General features: G+C 45.4%; 1 protein-coding gene across 1 annotated transcript in view; it reads left to right on the top strand.

Annotated features, from left to right (window-relative positions):
- The first annotated feature begins 381 nt into the window (after positions 1-381).
- CDH4 (cadherin 4) overlaps positions 382-14,075 on the top strand; it is a 665,178-nt gene continuing 651,484 nt past the window's right edge. The window contains exons 1-2 of the mRNA XM_084645889.1: positions 382-541; positions 3,735-3,846. Coding sequence (XP_084502015.1) covers positions 482-541; positions 3,735-3,846 — 172 coding nt within the window. The 5' untranslated portion in view covers positions 382-481. The remainder of the gene's footprint in view (positions 542-3,734; positions 3,847-14,075) is intronic.

The following is a 14,075-nucleotide window of genomic DNA, read 5'->3' as shown; positions in this document are numbered from 1 at the left end:
TGAGACACAGCAAGCCCTCTATCTAGTGCAGTGCACACCTGGAACAGGGGTACCTCCTGCAGGGGTCAGCCTGGATCTCGGTGCAGGTATCAAGCTGCCGGCGGCTACCCTCGCCTGTGTCAGGAGCAGAAGGGGGCTGTGAAGCGTGGTCCTGCCTCTTCGCTTCTGCCGCACGTCAGAGCGAGGAGCAGACGGAGGCGGCCCCTTTAAGGCTGCCTGTCACTCCGAGCCGAGCCGAGCCGGGCGGGGCGGGCCGGGCTGGGGAGGCGGGGACTCGCCAGAGCCGCACCGCCAGCGCTTCACCTGCAGTTCAGAGCAGGCGAGCGGAAGGGGGGGACCGGGAGCCAGCGAGCGGCTGTCGGGGGCGGGGGAGCGAAGCAGGGGCGCTGGGACTGCCCAGGCAGGCTGGAGGGAGGCAGCCCGGGCGCTGGGCGAGCGGCGAGGAGCGGGGCCAGCCCGGAGTCCGAGCGCAGCCGGGGAAATGACGATTGGCTCAGGAATGCTACTTCTGCTGCTGCTTCCCTGCTGTGGCTCGGCCAGGGTAAGTGGGGTGCCCGGCTCCCGCGCCGCCGAGTGGCCCAGAGGGTGCAGCGGGGAAGCGGGGGCTCGCCGCGGGGTGGGCTCGCCGCCTTCGGCCGTGGGGGGCGTGGGTCGCCTGTTGGAACAGGGATCCCCGCGCGCGCACACGGACGGACACGGGGACACGGGGACACGGACACACGGACCTATCTGCATACAGCTGGGGAGATGCGCCTTTGGCTATCCAGGCACAGAGCTGCCTGCAGCCAGAGAATCCCACACGTCTCTCTGTGTGTGTGTCTCTGTGTGTGTGTGTGTGAGAGAGTGATTGTGGGTGTGTGTTTCATCTCTTGTTTGGAGAAAGTGGCAGCACGCGCGTGATTGCCTGGCTTGGTGTGGGGAGTGTGTGCGCCACAATGCCAGATCTGTGTGTATCTCACGCTGGAGCGAACACACACACACACACACACACCCCTCTCTCTGTCTCCCGAGCCATTCGTAGGCACTGGCAGACAAAACCTCCTGTACGGAGAGACTACATGGAAACCAAGGGGGTGGGGGGTGGGGTGCGTGTAACACGGCACCCCTCGGCCGGCCGAGACGAAGATCCCGATCCGTTCCAGCTCGGTGCAGTCCAGTTCTTCTCCTGCGGGGTATTGTTTTCTTGTTGCAATAACGTTAAGGCTCTGTTCTAATGCGACCAAATGCAGGAACTTCAGAGCTGAGGCTCAGACTGGGACTTGAACCCCAGCATTTCACCCTCATGGTGTGTGCCTCGGTGTTGCAACCACTCCCGAGAGAGTCAAAGCCATGCAGTGACCAGCGGCAGAGAGAGGACCAGGCACGGCAGGGTGGGCTAAACGTGTATGGAGCATCCTTTAACTTCTGAGTTCCGTAGCTTTGGTAGATTTATCTCCGCTCCCTTATAGAATTTGCTGTGTGCCGTTTTTATGGCGTACTTCGCTTAGTTTCACATCTAACATTTGATGTCATTAAAGGGATCCTGTCAGTGCAGCGCCCGGGGCTGGGGGGACGGAGGGGGGGGGGGGGGTGACAGAACTTGTGCATGATTCTCAATATGCATTTCCCACGATAAACTTTAATGGCTTGTGTATGCGTTGCTACGCTGATCTTCGCTGTATTGTGAAACAGTCTTCATTCTGTACTCCGGATCTGCAAGACAGAGCTCATTTATCGGTGTATTTTTAATGCACATTCGCAGGAGACTCTGTAATGGAGTCTTCCGAATTGAATGTTGTGGCTCCATAGTGCTGAATGTGGAGTACAAATCCTCACAAGTAGTTCCTTTGCCTGCACGGTCGCTATTTTTATAACCTCCGTATTTCCGCTACATAATTTACGGTATATTTTAACTGGGCCTGGTGGGTCCAACGGGCTAATGGCTTGAAAAGTTTGTTTTCAGTTTCTCAATGCAATCCCATCAAAGAGACAGACAAAACAAATGAACCCCCCCCCAATTATATAATGTATAAACGATCTATCCGTCACGTAGATGCGTTCTTAGAATGTTGCCTGGACAATGTTGTTGTTGTGTCGGGCTTGTTCTATAAACCAGTGGCATTATTTATTTTTCAGGCTGAGCCCCTGTGTGCCAAGTTTAATCTGTGGGAAAGGTCCATCATGTCCCAGTTATCAGCCCTGGAAGGGGGGGGGGGCGATAAAACAGTGGCATACCCCTCTCCCCCAGCGGCACTAGCGAGCACAGTTCTAAGAACTGGGCGATTTTAAATTCAAAAGCTATTCTCTTCACTTCAAAAGCTATTCTTCTTTGAAATGTTTCCTAATTGCAACATCTTGCCGGAGACAGTCAAGAGTCCACAGAGCTGCTGCTTTCTTGCATTTCCCATAGAGGAGCTGGCATCTGTCTCCCAAGTGTGATTTTCTAGCAGAGATTACATTGGCTTTTCTTTCTGCTTAGTAAGCTCATCTGAAAGGGCAAGCCGGGTGGCTTTTTCTTTTTGCTTTTGAAATGCAGCTTTCTCTGTTCATAATTATTTTAAAATCCACCTGAGTGGAGCTGATCTCATTTCCTGGCTTGAGGGGCTCTGTCTGCGTGGGAGTATGTGTCTGTATCTTTCGCCCTGATCAGTGAGATCCTAGAGCCCCCTAGGTTGTTTCCATGTGAAATCTCTATCCATTAGCGACTGCTCGGGAGAGATCTTCTCTTTGCCCCCAGGGCTTCAGCCCATCCCTTGCCGCCAGCCTTTAGTTGTAGACAAGGAGCTTTATGGGGGAAGGTGTCCCGGCCGGTGCTTGGTACTTTGGCCGGAGCTGAGCAGGGGTCCGAGAGCATCACATCGCCCCCGGCCCCACCCTGGGTTCGGGGTCACGCGGGGAGCATCGCATCCGGAGCCCAGTCCTTGGCGCATCCGTCTCTGCAAAGAGAAAGTTGCTTGCCAGCAGCCAAGTTTTCCGGCGACGCTTTCCCTTTAAGGCCGGCAGGTTTTTGGCTGGGCAATGCTAATAGGCTGCCTTGGCTCGAGGCAGCAGGTGTGGGGTCATCCTTAGGGGGTCTGTTCTCTATTAACCTTCGGGTGCATGTTCTTGTGTTTCAGGCTTGCGTGCACCCTCGCTCCCTGCCAGGTGGTTATTGCTCAGCAATTCTGCCCTGATTTGCTAGGCGAGGTGCCCAGTGCTTAACGTCTCAAATGTAGAGCAGCCCCGCACTGCAGCTTAACTGGGACTTCAAGAGACATTCGGGGGATGGGGTGGAGTTGGTGGGGAGGGTAAATGTCAAATTCAGACACGGGTGCTCCTCTTTCCAGTTCTCTCTGAATTATTTTTAATCACACTCCAGTCCGACAGTGTGCGGCGGGATCTTCCTTAAGGATAGCAAAACTTCCACTGATTTTAAGGTTGCAAGATCAGGGCACAGGATGCCTGTAATATAGGAACATTGTTGTCATTGATGAATTGCTGATCCTCCTCCCCACCCCTTTAATCATACCCGGTAAACCAGGCTTCCTATGAATAACGGTTCCTTATTGTATTTCATGCCATTATTTTCTGTCCAGTTTAATTTCTCTAATATGGCCTGGATCCACTCCTACCGACTCCTTGTTAGGTTCACCGGATCCATCTTTTATTGCACGCTGCTTTGTTGTTCAGGTTCCCCTGCTCCTCAACACCTGAACAAGAATATCCTAACAAACAAAAGTCAAAGTTGTTTGTTTCCCTTTGGTTGTTCTCTGCAGGCACACAATGGGGATTTTACTGTCAGACCCACTTGCAAGCCTGGCTTTTCAGAAGAAGATTACACAGCTTTGGTTTCGCAAAATATCATGGAAGGGCAGAAGTTACTCAAAGGTAAGTGGAATGAAATGATTCCTAGAAGCTGCAGTGAAAATCTTTCATGCTCATTCTTTTTTTTTTTTTCCTTGTCGGGGAGAGAAGCTTAGAGATCTGAGAGGCAAAAGGCCAGAATTCTCTGGTTTTGCTGGTGAAATTATCCATCAAATAATGTTTGTAGGAGGATGAAGCATGAAGTGATTTACCTGAGAGTAGTAGTTTTGTGAATTAGATGAATCATTCCATGGCCACATATTGTCTGACTCAAGTGAATTATTGGAATATAGTACATGACGTCATCCATTTCACCTCTGATCTCCCACTCCCCACCCTGTCGCGGGAGCTTTAGATTTGATTTTTACAGAGTATTTTTATGTATGAAATTCAAAAGTCCTTAAATTATCCCTGCTTTGAAATGCATGATAAAGCAGACGTTGTTGTCGGAAATGTGGTAAACAAGCCTACAGACATTCTGTTCACAAATGTGGCATTCATTTTCATTACTGCCCCACTGACAACATGAAAACACAAGCAGGAAGGCATTACCGATTAGCTGTATAGTAATTGCAGGATTATAACCACTTTTGTGATTGTAAACTCTAAGACATCTTCATAATCCAAATGGCAATAGATAATCTTATGTATTGATCTGTTTCCCTTTCAAGTTAAAAATAATTAAACTTTTATATTTGCATGATACAGGAAATGTATCCTTGTTTTCCTGCTGGCCAATTTTGTAAGACAAAATATGACACCTCTGTACACTGGTAATCTCCAACAGATGCTATATAGGAGTTTTGAAATCACAATACATTGAAAAGGGCTAAGCAGGACACCGGTGTTCAATGTTGTATATTGAATGAATTGTAAACTTTCTCACAAGTTTATTTTCTCACTTTTTGTGGTCTTTTCCCAGTATGGTGGGAATTATGCCCTCTTCTATCTCCCCCGCCCCATAGCTGACACTAGTTCTACCTCTTGGATTCATTAGAGATACAGGATTGCTGTGGTTCTCTTTCTGGCTTCATCATCTGGAACTGAGCATTTTTGCTTCAGTTATATAGCCCTTTTATCTCTCCGTGGTCTGGCAATCAGTTTGTTTTTTCAGCCTAGTTGTCTTAGTTCCAGTGTGCAAGAATTCACCTGGCTGACCCTGGCATCAATTAGCAGATTTTTTAAACTTTATTATTTTTAATTTGAAGGATAACTATACAGAAACGTCACATAGACAAATCCAGGAATACCATAAGGCATAAAGTAATACAGAAATGCTACCAGGTGTTTACATAGTTAAAGTTCTCCCCCCGCTACCAAAACTGTAGGATTTTGCTGATCAGTCTGTGAGCCGAGCATTTAGATTCTGACCCTTTGGCTATGGGAACTCATTTTGATTTACAGCGTTTTCCAAATATTTCTCTCTCCTTTTCATCTTACTAAATAATAACATCATTAGTCTGCCACTTCGGAGGAGTATTTATGACAATTTGCTGTTGATAAATTGTGCTGCATATTGTGTAGGTGGACAACAGGGCTGGAGCAGAGGGTCTGTTTAGAAGAGTTCAAAATTATTGCCAGCTAAGCCAATGGAGTAGCTGTTATTTCATTTCAATAACAGATGTCCTCTTTAAATAATATGAAATTATATTTATACAGTCAGTCTAGTTGAGTTGAATAAAAACATGTATATAATGAACCCTGATTGAGCTCTCACTGCAGTCATGGCAAAACTTTCACTGACATGGAGGAGAACTGGCCCTCAATATGTTGTTTAAATATATATGTAAACATCTATACACATCGTATGTGAAATGTGTGCCATGTAACATTGCCAGGTGTTATGTCAGTTGTAGAGCATTTTGTCAACTGTAGGAGAGAGAAAAAAGTGCAAATGTTGCGTTTGCCAACAATGTTGTGTTTGCCAGTTAAAGTGTCTTCTTTACACCTTTGGAATTGTACTCTCCAATACATGCTGCTGTTTATCATAGAGAAAGAAATATAGCTAATTAATTTGTATAATTGGGGAAAAAAATCTGCCACACAAAATTCCACTTTGTGCTTATGTTGTTCTTTATATATATATACACTCAAGCATGCAAAATTGGTAGTTTTCCAGTTTTCGTTTAATTTTACTTCCTAACACACTGTGTCTGCAACATAAAATGTTTACCTCTTTCTTTCCATCTGGGTGAAGTATTCAACAATAGTTCAGCCCCAAAATGGGTTCATGTTGTTTATATTAATGTGTTTGATGGATTGGCATATGTTTCACACTATCTAGCCAAGCAAAGCTTTTCTGCCAGTTACTAACATCTTGTCAACAGTATTCGGCAATTCCTCTTCAGGCTCAGTGGGGCTGTTTGTGTGAGAAAGTCATGTAGGTTTTGGCCTGCCAAGATTTTTGGGGATTCGAGGCGGAGGGGAGGGGGGGGAGTTTTTTCTTTTCAAGTGACTCTCAAAAGATGAAATGTACCTCTGTGACGACCAACACAAATTCCACTTAGCCCCAGGGGGTAGATTATCAACTGGTGTAGTTTGCAGTTGACTTCCCTGGAGCTCTGACAGTTTACACCAGCTGAGGATTTACCCCAAAGGATCTATGTGGTCCAGTCGGCCTTGTGCTGGACCTCAGAACTGGAATGAATTTCAGCCAACGTTAATAAGATTCAGTGTTAATAAATGAAGCCTATTCCAGGCTGCTTAAAAACAGTGAGATGATAAATACAGCATTTACATGCTAAGCTTTGTAATACGTGGCCCACAAATATATATGTTATGAATACACGTATCGAAATAAAAGTGCTCCTAGCATTCTTGGTTTGAATAAAGTTAAACAGATAATGACTACTTATAATTGAGTTATTCCAATGGAAATAGCTTAGCCTTAATTTGACAATAAAAGCTTTAACGTTGTCCTTGTTTTATTATCAGTATGTCATAAGCTATTAACTGCTACTTTGTGGCTCATCTTATTTGCCTGAGTCAGCTCTCTAACTTCCTCAAAACACATAGATTCCAGAAGGAATTATTTGTTACACAGTAATTAACATGTTTATGATAAATGGATGGAACAAATGTCATGGCATTTTGTTTTATGTCTAAATGAAAAGCATTTGCATTCTAAAAATTTCATGCTAATTAGGCTTTAAATAGCTTTCCCCAATAGGGCTGCATACACTGTATATGGCACCTCATTGCAAATACCGTAACTTAATATGGAATATTAGCTGATGTGGTCTGGAGAGCCAGTGGTTCCCTTAGAAATGCTGCCCCTTCCTCTTTTATTACGAGTTGTTTGGATGTAATCATATATATTTTTCTCTGTTTTTGTTTTCAGGATAATAAACTTACAGTCATGATCACTGATGCATAGTAATGTCTAAAATAGGATGGTTAAAGTATTTTTCCTTAGGCTAAAACTGAACCATCTCAAAGCTGCAGTGTAGCAGAGGACAGTTACTGTGCTGGTATCTTTTTCTCTGCTTTGTTAATAATTAATATTAACTTAAACTGGTGAGAACATCTATCCTGAGGGGTTGGTGGCACTGAGATGTACTGCTACCCTGGAGACTGAGTTCAGGAGCAACCATAGGGGTTTGATCACTGGATTAGTGGGGTTCAGGTGTATTGGGGCAATGACTTTTTTGTCTCAGAGGGCAGGAGGAGTAGGTAGCAAGTAGGCTGCTGGTAATAGTGGGCTGTGTCATTTAAAGGTGACTTGCAAAAGTATATAAACAAATTGGTCTGGTGCCCTTTTTTATGATTCTTTATAAAGTCTGAAAGGTTGAATTGTGCTTCTTCTTTTTTAAACATCTGGGTTTTTACATTAAAAATTCAGATATTGTCTGCACTGTGAAGACTCTATGATGCCTGGGGAACTAGTGGAATGATATCACAATTCTAGTCTATATAGGTTCTTACACAGCCTGTAGCATCTGAACACCTCCCAGAAGAGCACTAGGTTTCATGACTATTGTCTGTCATGTGTGGCTTGCACAAAAGTCAAGAGACTGAAAGTGGAGCAATTGAGAAGGAACAGGATTTTTAGTGAAACTGTTTAAAACTCCCTTTTGTTTGTTGCTGTTCACATCTCATTAACTTCACTGACTTATGTCCTGTCCACACACCAAAGTGGCAGTGCTTTACCTATTTTGGTATAGTTAAAGTGGTATAAATCCCCTAGTGTAGACACACTTACATTGGCTTAAAAAAAAAAAGTGCTTAGACTATGTCTACACTACAGCTTATGTCAGCATAATTTATGTTGCTCAGCAGTGTGAATAAACCACCCCTGCGTGAGCTGCATAAGGTACCTCAACATAAGTGCTCGTGTACATAGTGCTAGGTCGGCGGGAGAGCTTCTCTCCCCAGACACAGCTGCTGCCACTGACGGAGGTGCTCTTTTTATGTTCTCTCCCGGTGGCGTAGAGCGTCTTCACCAGACACGCTGCAGCACTATACATGTAGACATGGCCTTATACTGGTCTTACTTATATCCATGTGGGAAGAGGGATAAGCTGCAGCACTACAAGACACTGATTCACCAGTCTAACTGGATCCACATTAGGGCTTTGACTGGTATAACTATTTTGATTTTTTTAAAAACCACACTCCTAACTGAAATAATTAAACCAATACAAAATCTGTATGCAGGCCTGGCCTAATTAAAATTTTGGATAAAGTATGTTTTTCTTAAAGGCTCACACTCCTCACATATTCATTTAAGGTGTAAGAGCTCCTAATAAACATCTCTAAGACCCCGCCAAGAGTCTTCTGCAAACCCAGGGAAGATCAGAATCCACATTCCTGATATTTTCAAGGTGTAAAACAAGAGAAAAAACATAACAAACCCTTTATACAACAGTAAAAAGCAAAAATGAGCAAATTCCCAATTAAAAAAAAATGTCCAGGTCACATTTCAGACCAGCTTCTAATGTGCTTGCTCCAAATGCCTGTGTATATGAAAGCGGAGGAATAGTCCCGCTATTGTGGGGAACTTTCCTGGCTTCTGTACTACCCCGGTGAAGTGGGCTAGTGAAAGGATCTGAGTCCTCGCTCCCACTTCCTTTACCCAGTGGTCTCCCAGCCCTTGAGGACTCCCTTTCCACTCTCCTGTCTGGCAGAGTCCTCGTAACCCCAAAAAGGCTGGGACCAGGATTCCTGGGGGGCTCGACCCCCAACCCTGCTGTGGTCACCTAGGACAGGGGCTAGGGTGTCCTAACTCCAAGGTACTCTCTTTGCACTGGGCACTTCTCTGACCCCCTGACCATTACTTACAATTTAAAGCACATGCAAGTTATTTAATCAACAATTAATTTTTAAAAAAATAAGGAAAAATGGGAAAGGTTAAAGGAAACACATCACCCCGCTCTGTGGCAGGGCATCACAAACAGTGTCTCTGGAACGTCCGGGCAGTTCACAGTCTGTTCCTTGTAAGTCCCAGGCCCCTTCTCAGGCCCTGGCTGTGCTGCAGGGATGCTGTGGGTTGGACACTTGCTCTGGTGGTGGCCTCACGCTCTCAGGCTCTAAGTGGTAGGACCCTTCTTCCTAGTGTCGCCCCCGCCCTGCTGGGATTACGATCTAAGCCTGGCCTGCAGAGCTTCTTGGCTGAGGCGTCTCCCTGTGCCGGGCCCGCCGCCCAGGGTCCCCCTCGCTCTCCCCAGCTGCTCACTGCACCCAGCTCCGGACTGCTCCAGCCCCAGCTCCGCCACTCGGTCTCAGCGCTGCTGCCGCTGCTCTGCCTCCAGCTCCCTGGGCTGCTTCTTGCCCCTCTGGCTCTGGTTGCTGCAGCTCTGCTCCCAGGACAGGTCTGCTCTGCAGGCTGCTTCTGTGACTCTGCTCCCAGCACTGATCTGCTTCGTGGGCTGCTTTTCTGGCCCCTCTGGCTCTGGTTGCTGCAGCTCTGCTCCCAGGACAGGTCTGCTCTCTCTGGGCTGTGCCTCTGGCTTTGGGGCTGCAGCTCTGCTCCCAGGACAGGGTCTGCTCTTTCTGGGCTGCTTTTCTGGCCCCTCTGGATCTGGCCCAGCTCTGCTCCCCAGCTCAGCTCGGGCCCAGTCTGTCTGACCCAGGCAAATCCAGCTCACACAGAGGACGGGACCTCCCCGGCCTCCTAACTCTCTGATTAGGCTGCCTGCCCTGTCATTCAGGCTGACCTGGAGCATTGGCCTCTCCCCATTGTACCTGGGGGCTGTCAGTCTCAGGGTCCTGATTCCCGATCGACCCTTCCCCCTTTTAGTACTGGGAGCTAGCAACTAAAACACCCCCACTGAATGTTAGTAAGCGGGCAACAGTCCCCTTACATATATAATAGATGTGGGGAAGAGAAGGTGGGTACTCTAGTACTTATACACAAAACAAAATCCTACCAAAACAAAACACTACTAGGACTGGTTGAGAATTTTTTGGCACACAATGCCAGTTTGTCAAAGCCAAAACACTTCTGTGACAATGAAACAAATTTCAGTTAGCCTATTATCAGGGCAGAACATGTGGGTAGTCAGGGAACTCATGTGCGAAGTGAATGATCCAGGTTCAAGACCCGGCTGATTTAGGGCAGGGAACATGCATCGTCCACATCCCAGGGGATTCCCCTAATTATCAGGCTTTTGTCTATTCTGGGATGGTGGTCTCATAATCCATTGGTTAGATCACTCACCTGGCGTGTGAGAGATGCAAGGATTTAAAGCTGAGACTCCAGCTTCCCAGGTGAGCATTCTAACCACCAGCTATTAGCTGTTCTAGGGTTTGTCTGTCTGTCTTTCTGTGTGTGTGTCTCTCTCTCATTTTTCATAAAAAAATGTTGACGAAATTTTTCCCATTGTGGAATGGGGAATAATTTTGAACTCTTGAAAATTTTCTCTGGATGGGAAAACCACTTCTCACCCAGATGCATAGGGCACAGCACACACATTTCTCCTCTGCGGGGAGAAGGTATGAGGGAGGAAAAAAAACAGCCTCACACAGCAAATGTTAGTCATGTTTCTAAATGCGCCACTGGAAGGAGCTAAGATACTGTGGTGATAGTATAAGAACCTGAATGGAACAGAACAGTATTCTTGGGGTGAAATATATAGCAACGAGTGTATACCTAAGGATTTACTGGGCATAGGGAGAGGGAGTATGTGTTTAAATGTCTGGTGGGCCTCATTGCATGAAAAACATTGATGAAGACATTCTTGTCAAAACTCAATCATTTCTGCTGCATTGTCTTAGGGTAGGGCTAAACAGGAGCTAGAGATGGAGTTTGGAGCTTGGGTAGACATACCCACATTTGCTCTGACTGATGGTAGCAGGAGGGGCTATCCTGTCTGTGACCCTAGGAAAGTACTCAGGCAGCAAGCCCTTTCTGCCACTTGCATTGCCGTGGCTATGCTTCTACTTTTGCATGTCTGCTTGAGCTTGAAATTACCCTCCAGCTCCAATGTACTGTAGACAGACTCTTAGAGGTTACAAGGCTTTTATAATTGTATGCTCTGAATGTGAATAGGTGACACACCTATCTTTCCTATTACTCCAAATTTAATTTAATTCACTGAAGTCCATCCCACTGTCAATCAAATAATGGATTTCAGTCACTTTAGTCGAGTCTGAATTCAATATGTATTCATTCCCAGTGCCCATTTGCCTGGTTTAGAAATTAGTGAGCCAGTCAGTCTGGCTGAAATCTAAAGTTGGGTTTGGAATGGATCCCTGCCCCTAAATTTCCAGTTCAACTGGATAAGCCAAGGCCAAAATGGGGGGTTGGGGGAGTACATTCAGATATCACAGGGCTAGCTTGGAGTCCGGGACACGATCCTTCTGTTTACTTAACAGCGCTGGCTTTTCAGTTCTCAAAGGACAGTTGTCACTGGGTCACAACACTCCCTAACTCTGCTTTAGGATTTTCTGGGTTGGCTGGGGTTGCTGTATTTTTGCCTAAGTCCTTTTGATTAGTTCTTTCTTTAAAAAACAAAACCCCGCACCCAGCTCTTTCGTTTGCTATCAGTCACATGTAGCTGCTGCTGGAGAAATAATAGCGATAAGGATTTCAGCTGTAATATTCCATAGCCCCTGAAATGTTTAACATTTAAAGGACTTTGCTTCATAGTGCGTCCCCAGGCCATAACCTCCTGTTCTGAGGGGCTCAGATTAATTACTTTTTATCGCAGGCAATTTTATGAATCTGCCCATTGATGAAAGGAAACTACAAACATGGCATGCTGGAGGCATTTAAACCAGTGGTTTCTTCCGTGTCTCTTTAGGGGGGGAAAAAGAGAGAGAGACTAATTTGACCAATGTTTTTAAAAAATAGAAACATTTGTTTAGCTGAGGCTTTTAGACTTGTCGTGAATGCTTTGTACTCAAAAAAATAAAACCCTGTGAATGCAGCATCTCCAAAACGACGCCTGGGATTTGAAGTTGTTCATGTGCATTATGGCCTCCTTGGTGACTTTTGGCTTCTAAAGCTTAGTGGGGAAGAGGGAGTCCTGGCCCGCTGTCAGTCCCTGGAGACTTGGTCCCCTGTTCAGTACTAGCCACAGTCTGTTCAGTGGGGAATGCCACTACTGCCTGTTCTAACTATTTCTGATACCCCGCTGGTTTACTGTGACCGTACCTTTCTAGTGGACTATGCTGCATGCTCCCCACTTGGAGTGTATTTGAACAGAAAAGAATCCGCGTGTGAGTGGGAATTATTGAAGAAGATCATACGCTGTCCTAATACATTTTACAAGGTTTTATATTAAAACTCTGAAACCAGGTGAATGCTCAGTGGGCCCCAGGACTCTTCCCTACATGTTGATCAGTCTTCTACCTTTACATTTTGGGAAAGGAACTGTTTGTTCATCCCCTCTTTCTTGGTCTAACTGTTGGGCAGCTTGGCTGGCCTCTTCTCCTCTTGCAATCTTCAAAGCACATCCCAGCAGGTTTGTCCTCTCCTCCTTCCAGCCCAAGGTTTTCCAGGAAAAGTTTCCTCTGCACCTATCCTATCCAGGAAATGCTTTTCTAGCCCCATAGCTGCCTCTTTAAAGGTACTTATCTTCCCCGGGGCTTGCTGTAAGTCAGAATGCACCACGTTTCTTGGGAATTCAAGGGAAGACCCCAGGCTGGGACCAATACATTGACTCTCTGAACATTTCAGGATGGAGGCTGCTATTGCATTTTATCCATATTGCGCATTATCCTTCAGATCACAGTCCTAATATAAAAATTGTATATCAATTGAATGGGACCAGATTATTTAATAAGAGCCTGCAAATTAAGTCTCTTGTATTGTTAAAAGAATGTTACTTTCCAGATCAGAGTCTCAAACCTAAGTAAAATCAATTTTGCTCAAATTCCAGGGAAGACACTGAGCTTTATCTGAATGACTTGGCTTTTTCAACAGCAGACTCTGCTTTTCCTCTTTTTCTGTAATTTGACTATTCAAGAATGGCACTGCTTCAAAGTAGCCACCCCGGGCTAGGTGATATTTAGGAGAAGAATGAAATGAAACCTCAAATTCTAGTGAAGAAAATTCTGTTTGCAGCATATATTTTTTTCCTGGTATGATGAGATGGGGCTTGGTTATATCTGGGACAATATTGTTTTCAATATTGGGACAAAATTGGGATTTGATGTTAACCTTTATAATGTTTTTTTGATGTCCATGCCACTGACATCAACATCTTCTCAAGAAGTCTCAAGAAGACATGGTTACCATAAAGCCACATCTGTATTAGCAAAGTGACCTGTTGCTGGCCATGGTACTAAGCAGAACTGCTGCTGACAGTGTAGAATCTCTGGAATGCTTTCTGTGTGCAGTTCTGGTCTCCCATGTTTAGGAAGGATGAATTCAAACTGGAACAGGTACAGAGAAGGGCTACTAGGATGATCCGAGGAATGGAAAACCTGTCTTATGAAAGGAGACTCAGGGAGCTTGCCTTGTTTAGCCTAACTAAAAGAAGGTTGAGAGGAGATATGATTGCTCTCTATAAATATATCAGAGGGATAAATACTGGAGAGGGAGAGGAATTATTTAAGCTCAGTACCAATGTGGACACAAGAACAAATGGGTATAAACTGGTCATTGGGAAGTTTAGACTTGAAATTAGACGAAGGTTTCTAACCGTCAGAGGAGTGAAGTTTTGGAATAGCCTTCCAAGGGAAGCAGTGGGGGCAAAAGACCTATCTGGCTTTAAGATTAAACTAGATAAGTTTATGGAGGAGATGGTATGATGGGATAACATGATTTTGGTAATTAATTGATCTTTAAATATTCATGGTAAATAGGC

This window comes from Lepidochelys olivacea (genome assembly GCF_965140295.1).
Source record: "Lepidochelys olivacea isolate rLepOli2 genome assembly, chromosome: 13".
NCBI lineage: Eukaryota > Metazoa > Chordata > Testudines > Cheloniidae > Lepidochelys > Lepidochelys olivacea.
This window is presented reverse-complemented; position numbering and strand designations above follow the sequence as displayed.